General features: G+C 32.4%; 1 protein-coding gene across 1 annotated transcript in view; it reads left to right on the forward strand.

The window, feature by feature from the left end:
* Positions 1–22,277, forward strand: part of LOC111512258 (serine/threonine-protein kinase GL21140) — a 50,041-nt gene that overhangs the window by 14,414 nt on the left and 13,350 nt on the right. The window contains exons 2-3 of the mRNA XM_074173098.1: positions 9,808–10,032; positions 18,248–18,510. Coding sequence (XP_074029199.1) covers positions 9,808–10,032; positions 18,248–18,510 — 488 coding nt within the window. The remainder of the gene's footprint in view (positions 1–9,807; positions 10,033–18,247; positions 18,511–22,277) is intronic.

The raw sequence follows: 22,277 nt of genomic DNA on the forward strand, positions 1-22,277 counted from the left end.
CCACCTTTCATTCAATGATTGATAACAATGTCCATAATATGATAGTAATAGTAGTTCATTAATCACCAAATTACATATATTTATAAAAGCATACAATAGAAAAAATGGGCGATTAATATAGATATAAGGAAAGGTTTGTCAAAACGAGTCTTATTATTGAATTTTTATCATAGGAAACATAGGTATTGATGATTCACTTGAGTTTTTGGAAAACTTGTCTGCGAAACATCAATATCGAAATTCTTTCTTTTGAAGATGGTCAAGATATAATGTATTTTAAGTTATTCGGGCAAAACATTTTAGTGCTTATATTTCTAATTAGTATTAACAATATCGATATTATTTTTCCTAAAAAGTAGTGAATATTATTCTTAGCATACTACAAAAAAGACACATTGAATATAAAATCTAAAACGTGTTCTTAATGTAAAACATATAAAATGTAAAAATTTAAATGTGTAAACGTATAAAGATATGAATGTTATAATATAAAATAAAAACTCGTCTTAAATTAAAAGTATTCAAAGTGCTAGGTAGGGATAAAAAATATATATGAAAATTGAAAAATTAATTCAGTAGAGTTTATCGTAATGTTTATTTTCATTTTTGAGCCATTTGATCACTGAAATTTTAAATAACTTAAACACAAACAAAATTATCTTGCAATTTTTAATCAAATCAGAACTTATTTTGATCCTCACAAAGTGTGGTGTTTTTGACTGTGTTAGCTTGAATTACACACATTTCAATTATGATAACTTTTTAAAAAACATAAATTTGAAACAAATAATTCTGAAAACTGAAGTTTTCATGCAAACATATTGCAAGTGAAAGACCAACATTCCTGTTTCTTACTTCTAAAAAAGTCATTGAAAGTGGGTTTGGAATTTTTTTTTCAACAAAAACAACGTTTTTTGCGAAGATCACAAAAATAAAAATCACTAGAAAACTGAAATGTAAATTTTTTTCAACATGGTAAATTCTATCTCGCGTCACACTATACCATACGAGTATAAGTATGCTATATTTTCAGAGCAGAGGGAGAGAAATGTGAACTTTCTCTCTAAGAACTTTGAGAATAACAGATAAGACAGACGCTAAGCGACTCTAGATTATGTTTATTTAGCGTTCACCTAGATACATTTAGCAAGCAAACAAAAGATATCTTTATGAAAAATGTAATAAATTAATTCAGTCGGAAACTGCTGCAGTTGCCGATAATATTAAAAAAAAAGGTACTTGAAGAGTAGAAAATTTGCTTGAAAAGTGACAAACTTCCCGGAGCTGTACCGACATTATTTATCATTTTAATTTCGAGGTGAAAGTTGGGCGTTGATCGAATCAGACACTTGAACAAAAAAACCTGTCGACAAAACGTTTCACCGACATTTTTCAATTTACTATGGAAGCGCAAAAGGGTCACATGTTTTTATTATTTATTTCTTGGAAATAACGACCTTGAATCTCGAAATTCCGACTTTAATCTCGAAATTCCGACTTTAATCTCGAAATTCCGACTTTAATCTCGAAATTTCGACTTTAATCTCGAAATTTCGACTTTAATCTCGAAATTTCGACTTCAATCTCGAAATTTCGACTTCAATCTCGAAATTTGGGCTTTCATTTCGAAATTTTAAAATTACGAATCTCGCATTTCCGAGTAAAAAGTCGTAATTTCGAGTTAAAAGTAAAAATTACGAGATTAAACTCGAAATTTCGAGATTGAAGTCGAAATTTCTACATTCAAAGTCGTAATTTCCAAGAAACAAATAATAAAAATAGGTGGCCCTTGTGCGCTTCACTTACTTGCAAATTGCAACTTTCGCTAGTTGCAATTTGCAACCCGTGCGATTCCCAGCATGGGTTGAACGATAGGCAGTGAAAATCGATCGTCTGGCCTCTCGGCTCGAACCACCGTTTCACCTGACAGTCGATTGAATGAGTGCAATAAACCACTCACAGCAACGAAAAATTACCGATCGCGAAAGAATAGCACCTTAAGGCTGACTTTCGACCAAAAGAGGTCAGATGTCAATCTTGCTGAAGTGCCCATCAGTAAGTTGAGGACCGCTCGGAGAGCGGGGGTGGATGGAGTGGGGTAGTAGGTTCTCCTCGCTAAACAGCTGGGGGGAAAGCTTCTACTTCAGGGCGCTCAACCCGGGAGGGGGCATGGGGGGGAGCAACGAAAACGGCTACCATCCCGCCGGTGGAAAAATTGAAAAATCATGATTTTCCACTTTTTTGTAAACAATCGAAGACATTGTACAATTCCGGCAGGTGGAACTCTTTTTAAAAAAAATCCTGTTCTTTAAGGATCTGTTTTTGGATTAAAGGTATCTCAGATGATTTTTATCGCGCTTTTATTAGTTTCACTTGTATGTTCGTTTGTTTGTAACCGACTCTATTTTGACCAACTTAAAACAGACAGATGTACTTTAAACTTTGTACACTTATCAAGAATCGGTGACAATACAATAATTTCGTAAGTTTATCTCGTTATCCTGATCAGGATCGCCAAGATTAAATAATTTCCTCACACAATCTGTGTGAGAGCAAGCGAGACAACTACACTGACTGCGCATGCGTAAATATTTTATATTAAATAGCAAGCCAAACTAAAAAGTGAAAAATGAATGATAGTATAAAGAACTAAAAGAAACGTTTTAATAGCAACACAACCAAAAAAATAATTCGAAACTAATTTAAGATTGTCCTATGGCTTGATGTAACTAATGACTTTCAATAAGTATGAAAACAAAATAAATCTATTTACTAAAAAGTCATTAGTTACATCAAGCCATAGGACTTTTTATCGACAATCTTAAATTAGTTTCGAATTATTTTTTATTTTTCAGTTTGTGTTGCCATGAAGCGTGTTTTTTAGTTTTTAAACTATTATTTATTTTATCAATTGCTTATAACTTTTATAATTTTGTCGACCCTTCTTCAAAAAAATCATAAAATGTATCCAAGGGTGATTGGATTCGGAATGGTATACAGGGTGTAACTAAATAAAAAGTGTATAACATTTAAGCAGGTGATTCCCCATCGAAAAAAAGATAGGATCTTTCACATAAAGAAATTTCATTGGAGCATCCCTTGTTAAGATACAGCCCTTCGAAGGGGTACATAAAATTTGTATAACAATTTTTTTCACTAGCACTGAAAAAGTTACAACATTGAAATCAACCTGACGTTTTGCACTACCAAAAAGACACTTAGCCAGTAATTTATTACGTTTACCCCATGGTTGTAAGGGGTGGAAAACACAACCCCTAAAATTTATTTCCAATGTAATTTTTTGTCTTATCATTTGTTTACCATTTAAAAATTCATTTTTGATAGCCTGTTTCATTCTAAACAAAAAATGTCTCTTGGGTTTTCTGCCCAAAATAAACCAGTTCGCAGCAAAAAATTATTTTACGAACAACTACAGAGATACATCGTCATAAATGCGAACTGGATTTATTGTTATTTTGTAGTTAGTACCTGCATTAAACGATTGAAGGGTAATTTATTAATAACAAAACACACAACATGTAGAAATCATAGTAAATGTTCAATATGTCTATCTTCAGACATTACGCATGCGTCTAGACGTCGGCGCATTGAGCCACGTATTCGCTCAAATATTCCTGGAGTCTCTCTGATTAACCTGCACGCATCGATGATGCGATTTCTTAAGTCCTCTACATCGCGAACAGGAGTACGATAAACCAAATGCTGTAAATGGCCCCAAATAGAGAAATCGAGAGGATTGAGATACGGGGATCGAGAGGGCCAGTTCTGTGGTCCTCCTCGACCTATCCACTGATTTGCATATGTTTCAGTTAAATGCTGACGTGCTACTTGACTAAAATGGGCGGGAGCCCCATCATGCATAAAAAACATATCCCTTCTGACGCCCAAAGGAACTTCCTCCAGCAGTACTGGATGCACTTCTCTTAAGAATTGAACGTATTAAATCATCCCCAATAACTCCGAGCCACTTGTTAACCCTCCGTTAGTGTACCCAAATAAATTATCTCGATTAATGTATGGCATACCCCCAACAAAAGTCATTTCAGAATTACTGAGATAACGAAATTTGGTCATTTTGATAACTAGATATGTTTTTCTGCATATTTATCAGTGAAATGAAGCAAAAACAGCAGTTGAATATTTTTCTTTCAAATTAAAAAATCACCAATTGAAAAATATATGTTTATTATATCCTGGAAAAACACAGTTCAATTATATTTATCATAAAATATGGAGATCATGATATGGCATATGCAACTAAAAGAAATACCCTAAAAAACTGTTCCACAAACAGAATGTTACAAAACTGGGAGTGATAACTTCCCATATAAAAGAGTTACGGGCTCTCGAAATTGCCACAATTTTCGCATGTCATCATTGCGTGCTCCATACAAATTGGATTCTGACATCGCATACATACATAAAACGACTTCCTGTCTTTGCTTCTTGGACAAATTTGCTTGTGCATCGTGGTTTAGGTCTAGATTCATGACTTTCCACCTCTTGGTTTTCCCGTAGTCGTCGGCGTACACAGGGGTTTTGTCTTCGTTGATTCCGAAATTCGGATATCAGTTGCAGACCGAGTTCTTTCAAAAAATGTCGTCTCTAAAAATTGTATTACTGCATATTTGCTTTGAATATACCTTGAGCATTTACTCCAGCAGAATTCATGAAAAAAAAAGTGCCACAGGCCAACGGCGACTGTTTCTCGACATATACTAATTAGCAGATAACTCATCCAATGTGTCTACACCGGCCTTGGTGGAATTATAGAAGCTGATAATTTCAGGTAGTTTTTTGTCACCAGAATTGTCAATTATAGCATCGTCATGATATAATGTAGAGAAAAGGATGACATTCTTTCATCTTCACCTTCAGAATTACTATCAATAAATGACTCATCATCATCATCAGAACTGGCGCCAAACTCTTCCCATAAATGTTTGAGTCTTTATTGTTCTTCTTCGTAAGACATTTCACAATTTTAGTGAAACTCCTGAAATATTCATGAAAATAATCAACAATATTTTGCAGAATATTATTTCAAATGAGAAATTCATCTCCAAACTTGATAACACAAATAGTTACATTAAAAGTGTTCCGGGGTATGTCGTACCCTGACTGACTTCTAAGATGTATCGCTTACAACTGCGACATTGGAGAGAGATGAGAGTGTGTAGTACCTGTAAGAATATGTTTCAACTACAGCTACTAAGCACTAGAGGTTGGTAGTTCAATTCGTTTTGATTTGAGAGCTGAGACTTGCAGTTCTGGGGTATGTTATACCCCTGAATACTAACGAAGGGTTAAGAGAAAACTTTTCTTGATGGTTAGTTTCGACAATAGCGTGAGGGTTTTCATCAGCCCATATGTGGTAATAATGAAAATTAATAATCTTGTCCCGAGAAAAACTATATTCGTCTGTGAATTATATCGTCTTCAGAAAGTCACAATTTCTTCTAATCATTTCCAGCATCCAATTGCAAAATTCAAGACGGTTCGGAAAGTCTCGGGGTAACAGTGCCTGTACTCGTTGCAGATGGTAAGGGTATAAGAGTTGTTCCTTTAAAATTCGAAATACCGTCATATGATCAACATTTAGCTGGAAAGCAATCTTTCTAGTACTGGTAGTAGGTTGTTCTTCAATCAAATTGAGTACTGCTTCCTTAAGTTGTGGTGTTCATACTTCTCGATGGCGACCACAATCCTGCGTTCTTTTGTCGAATTAACTATATTCTCGTAATCGTTGATGAAGTCGAGCAAATATTATATGTGAAGGATGCTGCCGTTGAGGATACATTTCAGCTTCTAACCCATTCCCCTGCGACAGACCGTAAACGTAATGCATATCAGCCATTTCCTCATTTGTGTATGCCATTTTGATAACAAGTGAATTATTAAAGTAACAAATTAGGAACAGAACAACAACACACAATTAGTATTAATTCAATTTCGAAAATTCACAAACGTGAATTTTCGAAATTGACGTCATACCAATTTAATTGTCACTATCGCTAATAGCAACTTACTAGATAGATTAGTTTCGTATTTTTGCATTTATGACGATGTATCTCTGTAGTTGTTCCTAAAATAATGTTTTGCTGCGAACTGGTTTATTTTGGGCAAAAAACCCAAAAGACATTTTTTGTTTAGAATGAAACAGGCTATCGGAAATAAATTTTTAAATGGTAAACAAATAATAAGACAAAAAGTTACATTGGAAATAAATTTTAGGGGTTGCGTTTTCCACCCCTTAAAACCATGGGGAAAACCAAATAAATTTCTGGCTAAATGTCTTTTTGGTAGTACAAAACGTCAGGTTAATTTCAATATTGTAACTTTTTTAGTGCTTGTGAAAAAAATTGTTATACAAATTTTATGTACCCCCTTTAAGGGGCTGTATCTTAACAAGGGATGCTCCAATGAAGTTTCTTTATATGAAATATCCTATCTTTTTTTCGATGAGGAATCACCTTCTTAAATGTTTTACACTTATTTAGTTACACCCTGTATACCATTCCGAATCCCTCACCCTTGGATCATAATTTTCGGTTTCGTAGGTCAGGTAAAACGGATCTTGTGAAACACAATATTTCAAATTTCTCAAATCTTATTTGACTCAGTAACATATCGTTTCGAGACAATATAGGTATAAAGATTCTTATATTTGCCAATGAGGCATGTGTCCGAAATGTTCTTTGTGTGTTGTAAGTTTATTTATTGTAATCATTTATCAAAACCATTCCTCATCGAATTCAACACACTATTTAGTTCTCTATAAAGGATACTGTTATACGTGTTATACATGAGAAGACATCAGTATTCAATTGTGGTTGACGAATAGAAAAATAAATTTCATTTCGAATAATAAACATCGTTCATTGCATTCCATCCGCGCTGTGGTCTCGCTCTCGTTTATTCCATTACAAATAAATACAAAGAAATCATTCTTTTTATTCATTGAAGTAACGTCTGTATGTCATTCACCTACTTCTTGTCGTTATTGACTGATCGAATAAGTGCTTCTTTCATCGGTTGATTTGATATTTTCTAAAAAGAAACTTCAATAGCTCTAAAAAATTCAATCTGACATCGAATGCAGTATTCTGTTGTGGCTATTAAATGACTTGTCACGATCAGCGAATGCGATCCTTCTAATAGTCTGGGTCACAAGATCCTTTTTTTTGGAACTTCTGTCCAAGGGCACCGAAAATTATGATCCAGGGCTCATTCGATTCGGAATGACCTCTAGCAACTTTTTGAAAAATTTCAAGAGAGGCTCGAAAAAATTGCAAAAGTTTTAAACAATTTAGTAAAAAAGGGGGGTTTGGTTTTTTGCATATATCTCGGAAATCATTAAAGATATCCAAATTTTGAAAAAAGACCTGCAAAGAAGAGGAAATTTCCTGTAAAAAGTCCCACCTCCCGGAACTCTATCACCAATATTTATATTTTCAGTTTAGAGGCGAAAATAGCGGTAAAAGCAGGCGGTGCGCGTCCCGCACGGGCTGACCGATATGGATATTTGAACAATAAAAATTATTTTAACCCATTAAATTTCATTATTAAGATAAAAAAATCACATACCTTCTGACACTTGAATAAATGAAAATCCATGGAAAAAATTGTTTTCCCGTGATTATTTTTTTTAGATATCCTTTAGTTAATTAACTAATTTTCACAAGTTTTAAATTTACATAAAAACCCTGATAATTTTTAAACTAAAAACCTCTAATTTTTTTACTTCTTACCCGTTAGAAAAATTGAAAAATTTGTATTTTCCACTTTGTTATTAATAATCAAAGACGTTAAAAAGTGAAAAATTCAATTAAAGCAATGAAAAAAAAAATTGTAATATAAAAATTTATTCGTATTCTCATTATATAAAGTTACATAAAAATGATTCTTCATAATTTTCAGCTCTATTTGTTTAAAAAATTGTTATAAATAAATGTGTTGTTTATAAGATATTTGAAATTTTTTGAGGGGATTTTTCACCAGTGATGAATCAAAAACAACATCGTTTCTTAAAAAAAAAATTTTTGCTTTTTTCAAATTTCGGATATCTTTAATATTTTCCGAGATATTTGCAAGAAACCCAATCCTCCTTTTTTTATTAAATTGTTTATAACTTTTGAAATTTTTTCGAGCCCCTCTTGAAATTTTTCAAAAAGTTTCTAGAGATCATTCCGAATCGAATGAGCCCTGGATCATAATTTTCGGTGACGTTAGACAGAAGTTCAAAAACAAGGATCTTGTGACCCAGAGTATAAGTAGTTCGACCAATGAAACAATTTTTCAAATTTGTTTGTGTTCTACCAAGCATTTTTGTAGTTTTAACATTTTCCCCATCAGTGATTTCCTACAATTTTGAAATTCCCTGGTATTGCTAATAAAAAAGTGACCAATTATCGGGATTTACGCCAAATTTCGGAGTTGTAGTTTTTATTACACAAGAAATTATTTGACACAATAATTCAATTTGTTTTCATCCTAGGTGGTTCTTCACCCATACATAATCCATATTCCACCAAATTGATAAAATTGCAACCTTGCGATTCATTGCTGATTTTGTCAACTATTTAAGGAGATATTTTTCCTTAATATGGCTTAACATTTATCTGCTTCTCGCGCTGTTCGTTGAGGAATCAATTACTTTAATATTTTTAATAGTAACTTGGGGATATAATATGGGAGAATTGTTGGTTCAAACAGACTGACTGACTTCTATAACTTTTATAACTGCATACTATTTTTTTTCAAGTCTCAGTTTATCTTGGCGACAAACCGTTTTTGATCTATGCTTACATGAGATTTAGGTTAGTGAACTAGGTACGCGAACTATTTCTATATATGATACGGAAAATTTCTCTGACACTGTGAAGTCAACAAGAAAGATCATATTTTCACCCGCAGTTTGTCAACAAGCTTATATTAGCTTCGCTAATTTTATTCATTAACATTCTTCTTCTCTTCACTAATTTTGCTTAGGTATTCGGATTTTGTTTGTTTTGTGAACAGTTTGTGTTTGTTAGTAAACTATTATAATTTTTTTGAGTTTTCTCTTCATTATCTGAATTCTAACTAAATTTGGCGAAAACAACTTGGTTTCATTTTCTGGATTAGATTTGTTTGCTTTGTTATTAATTAATTGGGCCATCGAAAAGTGTGAATTTTCTAGACATATTCAGTTGTTTTAGGGGTTGAAAAAAAGTTGGGCAAGCCTAGTAGAGAGCCGCGAGGTAATTTTTATTTTTTGTATCAGAGGACCGAGTTGTCTTCAAAAACTGACTATGCAGTGATTAGTAGTATGTCATTAATTTATAAAATTTTTCCGCAACCAGCTAGCCATTTTTGAGTTTTGTATCGATTGTAGAAAAGTAAACAGTTGGCTCTTTGGGACTGTTTTTTTTGTTAATATTCACATTGTTTGTGTCATATTTTGCTATTTATAGACTCGTGAGAGAATCTGTAACTCTAGGGTTGTGTACTAGTCAACAAATTTCAATCAACTTTTTAAATTTTATGGTCGCCCTTCAATGTATTCCTAACACTATATTTTTCGTGTTTGTGATTTCGAATGAGACGGGTTTTAATCGAAATCAGTTTCATTAGCTAATTGCTAAAACACTTGATGCCACCAAATTAAAAATGCTGCTCGTACGATTTTGAAATCCGGTTTTTCAAATAAGGAAAGGGATTTTTTTTCAATATTCTTGCTTTATGTAAAGTAAAATCTAGTTAGGAAATCAAAGATCAGAATTTCACCAAATTTGATTTTTTAAGGTCTGCAGTATAGACGATCTGGAAGACGGCAAAGAATATGTGGTCTGCGGCAAGGGAGAGGTGTTTAAAAGGACTGAATATTCCAAAACGGATACGTTGAGGCCCAAAAGACTGTCAAATTCGAAATTTACTGTCCAAAATATAAATGTACCCAAAATTATATCGCCAGACTGTGTTCGACCTCGAATCGTTACTATTATTAGAAATGGAATTAAACCAAGAAAGGTAAGGCCAACCCAAATATCGATTGTTTAATTTCTGAATTGAGGTATAGACGACAAATTGCCATAGAGATGTTTTGAATAAACACTGAATGAAATAACACAGATGCTCTTTATCTTTATTGTTTCCTTGAAAACAGGACGTTGGCACATAATGTGTGTTTTCAATGTCTCCAGTGAATGAGAAAATCAATAAAAATGGAAAATATAATTTACTTGTAGGTATGCTGCAGATTTGTTAGTCTGTAAAATCACTATATTCAATAGCTAATAATCTATTTTAAGTTGATAGAACTAGATTCGAATCGTAGTTGGCACAATTGAAAACCAATAAAACTTGGTTCGATTCAGACTCACAAAGTTAGAAATCAACAACACTCATAATTTGCATTAGAATTTGCATATTACAATAGTAAATATTTTTTGGTACTCTAGTGTACATAATATATAGTGAAAAAACAGTATTACTGTTCATGGAAATTCTTGTGGCAAATATTAAATTGGGATCGGTAATGGAATTCATGAAACTTTAAAATCAGTAAGTCGTGAATGAGTATCCTTAAAAAAAAATTCAAGTTTTAAAAAATTTGTGTTCTAATGTTCCAGAACCAAAGGGTTTACTAACTGAACTTCGATCTCTTGTCCTTTGATTTTTGTTTATGGCCTTTGATGTTTCTTGAGCTCCTTTACAATCAACGCTGGTGTTCCTCAGGGATCCATTTCATATCTAACTTTATTCCTATTTTATATCAACTACCCTTTAGAAAAGTCCAATTTAGATGTTCAAACATCAGCTGTCACTGTCTTCGCAGCTGAAAGTTTTAACGCGGAGTTGAAAGATATTTTTGCATAATAACCAAAAAGAATACAATGATAAGAAAATCAAGGCTTCATATTTCTAGTAGTAACGTGAATATCTCAGAATCCGACATAAAGTGAATCTGTTTAAAAATGGATATTTAATATCCCACAAACAACCCAAATATTTTTCAAATAAAATTTATGATCCAAGCTATGTTAAAGTGGAGAAACCAGTCTCTATTGAAGAAATGAGCATAGCAAAAGTCCTATTGAATTACAAACAAATTCAAGTTGTAATGTTAAATCGTGAGCATTGACCATCGAAATATTTCTTTCAACAAACCAGTCGGTTTTCAAGAGCTTTTCGAGAAAAACGCTTTTCTACGCACCACGGCTGCGACATTTTTCTGCATATGTTTCACAATCACAAACATCATGAGGAAACGATCAGTTTACATTATGATAATAATAATAATACGTCGTTATTATTTTCCACATACAGTACATCTACAATAAAAAATGTTTTTAAAGAAAGGTGGAAAATAAAGAGCGAAGTTCATTTTCTCCACTGAAGCAATCACCTACTTCATCAGGAATATCTTCTTGTGACGCCAACTTGATTGGTGAAGAATGCCTCAAGAAAAATGTTACAGTTCTGCTATTGTTACAGTTTTGCTGCTGAATTCTGTTTTTGTTGGATTAATTCTATACAGTGGATCTAATTATAGTTTCCAGTAAGAGCGTATATGAACCAAAAACAGGAAAAACCAATTGATAAAAGCATTTTTTTAAATTTATTGTAGGACGATGTGATACTAGAAAGTATTAAATATACAAACAAGTCAAATTAGAAGATTGAAATGTGCCAAATAAATAAATAAATATCAATGCGCAGAAAACCGCCAATTACAAACAAAGGCGTTTTTTACAATTTTCAAATTTAAAGTTATGAGCACAAGGTGTTTATTTCTTTAATTGCAAAAAACCATAAAATGTAACATTTTTTTTGTATATAATCTGTTGGCTGCACAATAACTTTTGTAGTTTTTTGATTTTTTATCACATAATTGTAGCCCTTAAGAATATTCAATTCATATCAAAATCGATCAAAAACAGTAGTTCATGAAATAATCGTCCTCATTGAAATTTTGACTACAAGTGCAATAAAATATACTTAAGTCTGTGTGGAATCAACAAAAAAAATATATTAAATCATTTATCAAGTGTTTGTAATTATTCAAAGTACCACCCCAAACACTATGTACTTCAAATAACCTTTACAATGATCTCACTTCCACTGCTAATGTCGCTTATCTAGTTTCCAAACTGAAATGTTTGCATTCTTATCCTGAGAAACTATTACTCGTCCCTTGCAACGTGCTTTGATGTGCCTATCAGGTAATTTTTGACATGACATGAACGTACTTAGGAGCAATCTACTGTGAGATTTCCATACAACCGTTTACAAAACCACATCAACGCGTGTTTCACTATTCGATAGCCTTTTCAGGCATGGCCAAGACCTTCGCAGATTCTTGTCCGATTCTCCGAGGAGTTTGCCTTCTTAGATATTTTGATTAGGTTTCAAACCAAATCACTACCATCATCAGCACCAAACAGTTTTTGTTTCAAAAGTAATGAATGATGCACTAGCAAGGTGAGCTGAGAATCAATACGAATCACTTTTAATTTGGAACAGTCAGCTCTTAAAGATTGTCTTGATAAATATCAAGCTTATTCAAGAGGTTGAGATTTTGTTCGACTCAGAGTTAGAGTTCGACAAAGCATTTGAGATGATAAACAATGGATGTATGAGTAGAGATTGTTTGCTAGCTGCAAAAACTTGCAGGTGCAGGTGCAATTACAAAAATACATAATATTCAGCTAGAATAATGTAACTCTCAAGATAACGTTTTAGTTGACTACTCTTATCTAGTAAACATTTGCATAAATATATTAGGTTATTGTGAAGTTTGGTTTACCAAGGAAGCGGAATCAGGACTTCAATAATCTGACTTAGCAATATTACTCATAAGACGTCAGTTCTATGCTTTTAGTTATTTTTGGCAAGAGGAAATGGGCCTTTAAAATAATGAGTTCGACATCTTTTTCCCAGTATATTCTGGACCATTATCAATAATTGTCATTCAGAACTGGTTATCGTATTGTCGTTAGAGAGAGATTTTTTTTCAACCTATATGAACTCAAATGGGTGTAAAGTACAATCTTCCAAATGCCACAAAAATATGTATATAGTTGATTTTGTCAGTTGATAGATATCTAGTACTCTATTATTGATTTGAAAATCGTTTACCACCCCTTATTTATTGAAATTCAACATTCAAAGAGGGCATTCACATATTGTTGTTATCTGTAAATGAAAATCAAACTGTTTTAGTGCAAAATACACATCTACAGTGTTATCAAGTAATAATTATGACAAGAAATTGTTACTTTTAACAGAATTTCATAACATTCAAGTTGATAGTGAGTAAAAACTTGTTTTATGGTGTGCAGGTCCTTGTATTCAACCTCTTAAGTAATTGCATTGTTATCTTAGTTCGTCTGTTAGAATAATTTTTGCAACTGTTGTCCAATTTTCTATAATGGTTTATCACCTCCTCATTTTTTTTGCCAAAGTTGAATATAATAAAGTATTGTATTGTAGTGTTATCAATAATTTTGGAAAATTATTTGAAAAATGTTTGAAAGATCGGGTAATACACTTTCTAGACTCAAACGATATAATCCACCGACAGCAGTTTGGATTTAGAAATGGTAAGTCTACCACTGATGCAATGTGCTCGGTCATAACAGAAGTAACTGAAAAATTAGATGCTAATGAGAAATGTATCGCAGTGTTTCTTGACTTAGCGAAAGCATTTGATACCGTGAATCATGAAAAGCTCCTCAATATACTGGAATGTTATGGAGTACGTGGGACAGTATTGAATGTCTTTCGCAGTTATCTCTCAGATAGAACACAAATAGTTAAACTGAATGACACCTTAAGTGATCCAAGAACGATAAAAATAGGAGTACCTCAGGGCACAGTACTTGGACCTATTTTTTTTTAACATATATCAACGCATTCTTATCTTCATCAAAAAATGCAAAAGTAATATCGTATGCGGATGATACCGTCATGTTGTTTAATGGCAATACGTGGACTGAGACAAAAGATTTTCTGCAAAGAGATATGGAAATTGCCAAAAACTGGTTGGATAAGTACCAATTATCCCTGAATGTCAAGAAAACACACTATATTGCATTCTCAACAACAGATGTTAATAGACCCTCCTTCAGTAGTATAAAAATTAAGAACATCAAGGAGGAAATCACAGAGTTGAAAGAAATCAAGTACTTAGGGATTATAATAGATAAAAACTTAAAATGGAGTAACCATATTAACTATCTAACAAATAAAGTGAGGAAGCTTATATATAAATTTTATCAACTACGAGATATCCTCTCTAAAAATATCCTTTTATTAATTTACAAATCACTGGCCGAGTCACTCTTTCGTTATGGTATTCTAGTATGGGGAGGAATGTACAAAAATGCTCTACAAAAACTAAATGTCATTCAAAATTATATATTAAAAATAATATATAGGAAAACAAAACGTTATCAGACAACACTACTTTATAATGAAGACGTTGGTGACATAAGATCTCTATATTTTCATAGCCTATGTATATATGCCTACAAATACAAGCAATATCAGAACCATCCTTCACATAACTATACAACCAGAAGTACTACAAACCATCACTTAAGAATTCCCAACTGCAACAAAAATATTGTTCATAGATGTTTAATATATACTTTACCTAAAGCATTTAACCTTCTTCCATCCAGTATAAAAGAAAAAAGAAATTCAAGAAATTCAGTGTTCTATCAAAAAAATATATTTTTCATAATTATTACACCTTTCTAAAAATACTGAATAAATAAATTAATGCAACATTTACACTTCTTTGCTGACATACGCTTATGAAGTTTTCATTATGTTTTAATATTATTCCTAAGCCATTTTGTTACAAGACTTATTTGAAATCCGCATATATAATAGAGTTGCACAATACAAGTGTTCAATCACTTAGGTGCCAAACTCAGTAATGTAATCAGAAATTAGTATAGCTAACCAAATCCTCGATTAACTTGCTGAACTATAAAATGTATAGTATATTTCCTAGTAAAAATGTATGGTATATGTATGTATGTATATGTGTGTATATATGTATGTATATATATATGTGTATATATATGTATATATATGTATATGTGTGTGTGTATACAGGGTCCTGCAACAGTGGCGCGGTGTTCCATATCTCTATATAGGAAGCAGATAGGAATCTAATTTTCTATAATATTACCTTATTGCTCGAGCTCGACAAAATAAAAATATTGGCGGTCACACAGGGTGTTCGATTTTTTCTGGGCGGATCCCAACTGTGTCTTTTTAAATGGCAACCTATATTTTTTATCGCTTTTTCGGTTTCTTCATAGAAAATAAAATAATTTTTATGTATATCTGCACTTCGAAAATATTGACGGTTTTCGAGATATCTAGCATGACAGGTTTTTTTTCCAATATTCGTCACTCAGAATATTTGAAATTATAAAGTGGTGCCAAGTCCAGTTGAAATTTTTTTTTGGTCGAATATTCTACATTGGTAACTCTCTCAAACGATATATCTGAAATCGACCTGTGATATACAGGGTATGAAAAACCGCTTGCCAAATATTGTAAATGAAAATTTGCAAAATCTTCCTTAGATTAAATGGAACACCCTGTATATTATTGATCCATAAGAAGCGCCAACGAAACCTCTACAAATTTCATTAAGTATTCCCTATGGCTAAGTTCAATAGTTTTTCTTAAATGAGCATTTCTTTCGAAAAATGGTCATTTTTTCAAAGCGAAATCCATTTGACGACTGATAAGAATATACAAAAAATACCCTTTCCTTAAAATATCGCCCATTCCTAAAATTACCTGTTGCTAGATAAACAAGTTGCGAATTACACCACAAAATGGACGTTCTTGAATAGTTACAATAATTTCAAAAATCTCGGAATTTGTGCCATATTCTTTCGGTCTAAAACAACCTTTCAGCGAATGAAATATTTATTGGAAATCAAGTAGTCTGGCAAATGACAGAACAAAATATTTGGCTGCAAATGAATATTGAAATTTTTAGTCAATCGTGAAGTTGAACTGTCGGTATAAATTCATCAGAATGTTGTTATCAAAAAGTGATTTGATTGATATGATTTTCATATTAGGTGAATCAGACAGGAATTGTTTATTGGCAAGTAGAATTTATTCTCAACGGTATCCAGATAGAAGGCATCCAGATGAAAGATCCTTCCGAAAGGTCTTGGGACGATTCGTTGAAACTGGATCTATTAATTATTCCAAACATGAGCGCATCAAGCCAGCTACTAATGAAGATAATGAATTGCAAGTTCTTCTTGCTGTTGAAGAAGATCCTAGTAGGAGTCAACGACAAATTGGGGAAATAGTGGATATAAGTGAGAGATCAGTGCAACGAGTATTGAAGAAACATCGCTTGCATCCATACCACGTTCAGTTACATCAAGAACTACTGTATGCTGATTTCGAGAAAAGAGTGAGATTTTGCAATTGGGCCATGAACAAAATTCGTCGAAACGAATATTTTTTCAATAATATTTTATGGTCGGATGAATCGACATTCCATAAAAATGGATTTGTAAATCGACATAATTACCATTATTATGCGACAGAAAATCCTCACTTATTGAGACAGGTGGATTATCAACATAGGTGGTCGATAAATGTCTGGGGAGGCATCATTGGAGAATATGTAATTGGTCCATACTTTTTTGAGGGACATATGAATGGTGCAATGTATCTCAATTTCTTACGAAATGATTTACCAGGTTTGTTAGATGATATTCCTCTTGACCTCCGCAATAGAATGTGGTTACAACATGATGGTGCACCTGCTCACTATTCGGCAGAAGTGAGAGATCATCTAAATGAAGTATTTCCCAATAAATGGATAGGACGGAATGGGCCTGTACGGTGGCCCGCTAGATCACCAGATTTGACGAAACTAGATTTTTTCTTATGGGGATACATAAAAAATATGGTTTACGTTGAGCCACCAAATTCTCCCGAAAATATGCGACTTAGAATAACGAATGCTTTTCGCAGCATTACACCAGCTGTCTTGCGCAGGGTAGAACAGTCTTTCAAACATAGACTTCAGCTCTGCATTCAAGAAAATGGAAGACATGTTGAACATATTTTATAAAAGTTTCATTATCAACCTTAATTAAACTCTCCCTTTTGTAGTTTTGTAATTTGCCAGTAGACAAATTTGAATATCTAGAACTCAAGCTCTGAATGAATATAATAACATGAAAAAAATAGTTATTTATAATGTTTCTTTCTTTTAACTTATTTGGTTTGATATTGCACGATTTATGAGTGAAATTCTGCATCCAATGAAAAAATAATTTTCCATTTAGCAAAAAGTGATAGGTACATACATTTATTTCGTTAAAAAATATTTGTTTGGACACCTTCTGATGTACAAAATTGAAACAAGATATCTTTCGTATATTTCTATCAGTCGTCAAATGGATTTCGCTTTGAAAAAATGACCATTTTTCGAAATAAATGCTCATTTAAGAAAAACTATTGAACTTAGCCATATGGAATACTTAATGAAATTTGTAGAGGTTCCGTTGGCGCTTCTTATGGATCAATAATATACAGGGTGTTCCATTTAATCTAAGGAAGATTTTGCAAATTTTCATTTACAATATTTGGCAAGCGGTTTTTCATACCCTGTATATCACAGGTCGATTTCAGATATATCGTTTGAGAGAGTTACCAATGTAGAATATTCGACCAAAAAAAAAATTTCAACTGGACTTGGCACCACTTTATAATTTCAAATATTCTGAGTGACGAATATTGGAAAAAAAACCTGTCATGCTAGATATCTCGAAAACCGTCAATATTTTCGAAGTGCAGATATACATAAAAATTATTTTATTTTCTATGAAGAAACCGAAAAAGCGATAAAAAATATAGGTTGCCATTTAAAAAGACACAGTTGGGATCCGCCCAGAAAAAATCGAACACCCTGTGTGACCGCCAATATTTTTATTTTGTCGAGCTCGAGCAATAAGGTAATATTATAGAAAATTAGATTCCATATAGAGATATGGAACACCGCGCCACTGTTGCAGGACCCTGTATATCATATCATATTTATCATATTTATTGTATTGTTATCATTTTCAATTGTATAAATTGTATATTGATTTTGAGAATCCTATTGTTACAGTGCTTTTGTATAATATGATTATATTAAATATTAAATTAAATTAAATAATATAATTTATATTTTCAGACGCTGAGATTACTTCTCAATAAAAGAAATTCATCCAACATGGAACAGGTGTTAAGTGCATTTTCGGAAGTTGCTCAATTGGCAGTGAGAAAAGTTTTTTCGCTATCTGGCCAATCAATAACTGATCTACCTCAGTTTTTTGCTACGGATGACGTTTTTTTCGTCTACGGTAATGAAAAAGCATCTCAGGGCGATTTTGAATTAGAATTCGAAGAAAGTAAAGCAATACAATCTTATAAAAAAACGCCTGGCCTCAGAAATGGGTAAGGTTTTAGTCGTTTGAGTTCATCACACTTTTAAATATTGAGAAGGTATGTAGAAGTATAGCAAATACTGTCGGTTCAGAGCTTTTAGAGATATTGGTGAAAAAGTTCAGTTAATGAAACCTTTGTTCAAGACTTCACCTTTTGATTTTGTCTTGAAATGAAATAATTTGTCATAGTTTTCAAATAATAGAATATTTCATATAACATGACATTATATAAAATTTGAAATTGGTTCCTGGTTATTTTTCATAAAATATACGAGTTCAATATAATATATTGGGTTATCGAAAACTAACAATTGCTTTTGTCTTTGTATTAACATCCTATGCAGCAAATAGAAACATTTGTTACAGGCGAATATTTAAGCTGTGGATGTATTGAAAATCAGGTTCGTTTCTATCAGCTCCATTTGGAAGATCTAGTATTTTCTATATAAACTAAATCCAAACTCTTGTCAGTAACAATTTTTTTTCAAATTAAACTCTATATTATATTCCAAGTCCAGCCAGCATGGCCTTATATCGTATTCTGATCAGAATGATAGATGATTTTTTTATTATATCCCATCACTATCAAATTGAATTCGTGGTTTCCACAGTTTTAAAATGATCAATGAAAAGAGCACAAAACATCGTATTCTACTCCTGGGAATGCATTTTTTGAATTACAGATATTCTTTGTACTCACTACCTCAGTCCATCTTTTATTCTTTTCAACTTCCCTTCTCCAAATACTAAAATTTCATTGGTTATGCATTCCTATATCAGTGATCCTAACTTCTTATCTTTATTATTCTATTCATTTTGAGGAGGTTCTAGCTAATAAAAAAAGACCATACTCCTCAAAAGGTTTCATTCGTGCAAATCTGCGGCCAAAAAATGTAATGAAACTTACTGCGAAAAGGCAATACTACTGACCTACATGTGGTTCCAAAAACAAAAAAAATCAGTTTTGTAAGGTTAGTGGAGAACTATGTCTTAGACAGAATAAAATTACAGATACAATGAGTTATCCATTTTATTATAGGTATTTTCACTCAATACTTGATTTAGCAAATTATTTCAAAATGATGCAACAAGTGTTCATGCCGACTGTAATTTGAGCTTATATGAATTGGAAGCGCATGAGAGTTGCGTCTCATGAAGAACGAGCGATAACAAGTCTTGATAATGTCATCTGAGATGATGGCGAAACATCTACCTTTGAAGAATACACAACAGATGGAACACCCAGAAGAGCAACTCCTCTTATCCCACCATCTGTGAAAACCTACAATAAAATAATGGACAACTCATTGTATTTGTAACTGTATTCTGTCTACTGTCTAATACATAGTTCTTCACTAACCTTTCAATCATTAATTTCTGGATATTCCATACAAGATAGATTTTCTTCATCTAGAAGTATTTTTTGAACCACATGTAGGTGAGTAACTTTTTAACAAAACAATATATCAAGTTCAGACAAAATTTACGTAAAAAGGTATAATTTTTGCTTGTCATCACCCGAAGATGATTGTGGGTACTAAGAATCAAAACTTCGTGAAGTAACTTGGCCTGAAATCTTTTGATTTTTAATTTTCATTTCATTTCAGTTTTTCTTTTTTCCATTTTTTGATTGTTTTTTATTCTATTGTAATTTATTTTCAGGGTTTTCGCTTTTTTTCGCTTAATATAATTGTTATTTTCATTTCAATTTCATTTTTATTTGTGGATAGAAGAAGAGATGATTGCAACGAAATCATCCTAGAAAAATTTCATAATGTAGGAAGTGAGAGTTTACTGTTCCTCTACTCTTATTGATATTTCCCTATTTGTTTGGATGTCTGCTGCAATCTCGACATGTGATCTTATAAATATATGCCTTGATTTTCTAGGTTGACTTTTTGTTTATGGAATTTCTAATGCTTCTCGTAGGTTTATGTTTTGTCATTTTAGAATTACTTCTATTTTATCTGTAACTCCTCTATGACTAGTTCATTCATAAGTAGCTGACATTTAACCTGTTGAGTGTCTAGAGCGTTGCAATTTGGATGGGCAATCTTAGATTAAGGCTAAGTTCACAACTCTAATGAAAATATTTCTATGATTCCATCTAAGTATCGTATATGAATGATTATTATTTTCAACTATTGTGAAACACTTTCACCAGTGACCATTTGTATCTTTTCTTTATTTTTAACACTCTTTTTGAAAATTGAAAAACAGAGGTTATAGCACACCATCTGCATAACTATATCGTGTTGCTAAAGTAAAACGATGACGTTAACAGGGTTGCTTTTTACGCAGATCACAAAATATGCTTGGGTTATCATAGAGTATAAAGCTGAATTTAAATAGGTATATAAATGTGACACTAACGCCAATGACATATTGTCGAACTAAAAAAAATCTGGTGATAAAAAAGGATCAAAATGACCTTTATAAAAACTTTTGATATGTAATTCCCAATAGCCTGAATAGTATGTCAAAATGAAACCTTGTGACCTCCAGAATTGGAGGTGAGATTGCTATATGACGTAACAACGAATGTTGAGTTTCTGATTTTGAGATGACAACGTACGTACATACATACATACATACATAGACATGCATACATACATACACACATATACAAACATACACACTTTTTTATATTTCTGTGTCTTTAGTATCTAAAAAACATCAGAAGTCTGACAGACAATGGAACTCTCATTTTCCAAGACTACATGTATCGACCGCTGATACATAAACTCGCAGTAATGAATCATTAAACTTATATCAGACAATTCGTAGGAACTGCCGTTCACAAACAGTGTTGCCATATCCTCACCTCTCTACATAGTTATGCCTACAAATTAAGCTACGTTGCATGTGTTGACTGGATAGTGTTTGCTCTTAATGGAAGTAGATAATCATACCACCAACTTTTAACCTTTTCTGAATAAGATTTCAAATTACCAAAACATAACAGAAACTGAGCACCTAACACTAAACCTTGTGGCACCAGATTTAATTGGTCTACTGTCTGAGAAATCCATTATTCTCACCATTTTACTCTGTTCTGGAAGATATAATGTGAACCAATTATATGTAACACCTTGTTCGTATCCACATCTATGTTGTTTTGAAACATGATTTCATGATAAACACAATCAAGAGCCTTAGTGAGATCTTAAAATTGAGGTTGCCACATTACGTGCATTCATTTCTGAATAAATTTCATATAGAAAAGGGAAAATTGAATCATTTCTATCTTTCTGGGTCTGAAACCCAAACTGACTGTCGCTTATAATATTTCATATTTAAGAGTTCATTTGAACATTTTATAACTAATTTCTCAGTATTTTTGCTCCAGTTGGCATTAAAAAAAAGGAAAAGCATAAATCACCACCTTTTATCTACAGGTATAACCGTGGAAGTCTTTGAATAAGAAGAAAACGAGCCAGTCTTGAATGAAGTATTAATGAGAACAACCAACATATTTAGCGTGTTAACTGGTAAATTGAGGAGAAAATTGACGAAAATTTTTCACAACAAGCATTGATTCATGTAGATGTGCATTATACCAATTTTTATATTTTCCAAGTGTATCAATAGATTATATGGGATAATAATTTTGTTGCAAAGTCATTGAAGTATTTGAATATTTGTGAGATACATATGTGGAAAGGACTAACAAACATGTAATAAACAGATCTTTCTGGGTTACTGCATATAGTTGAAAGCTGCCAAGAAGATTGTTTCGAAAAATATTTGTAAGAAGAAGCACACAATATAATATAA

Source organism: Leptinotarsa decemlineata, unplaced genomic scaffold, assembly GCF_025532065.1.
Source record: "Leptinotarsa decemlineata unplaced genomic scaffold, Ldec_3_MD MMD2_tig00000199_RagTag_RagTag, whole genome shotgun sequence".
In the NCBI taxonomy this organism is placed as follows: Eukaryota; Metazoa; Arthropoda; class Insecta; order Coleoptera; family Chrysomelidae; genus Leptinotarsa; species Leptinotarsa decemlineata.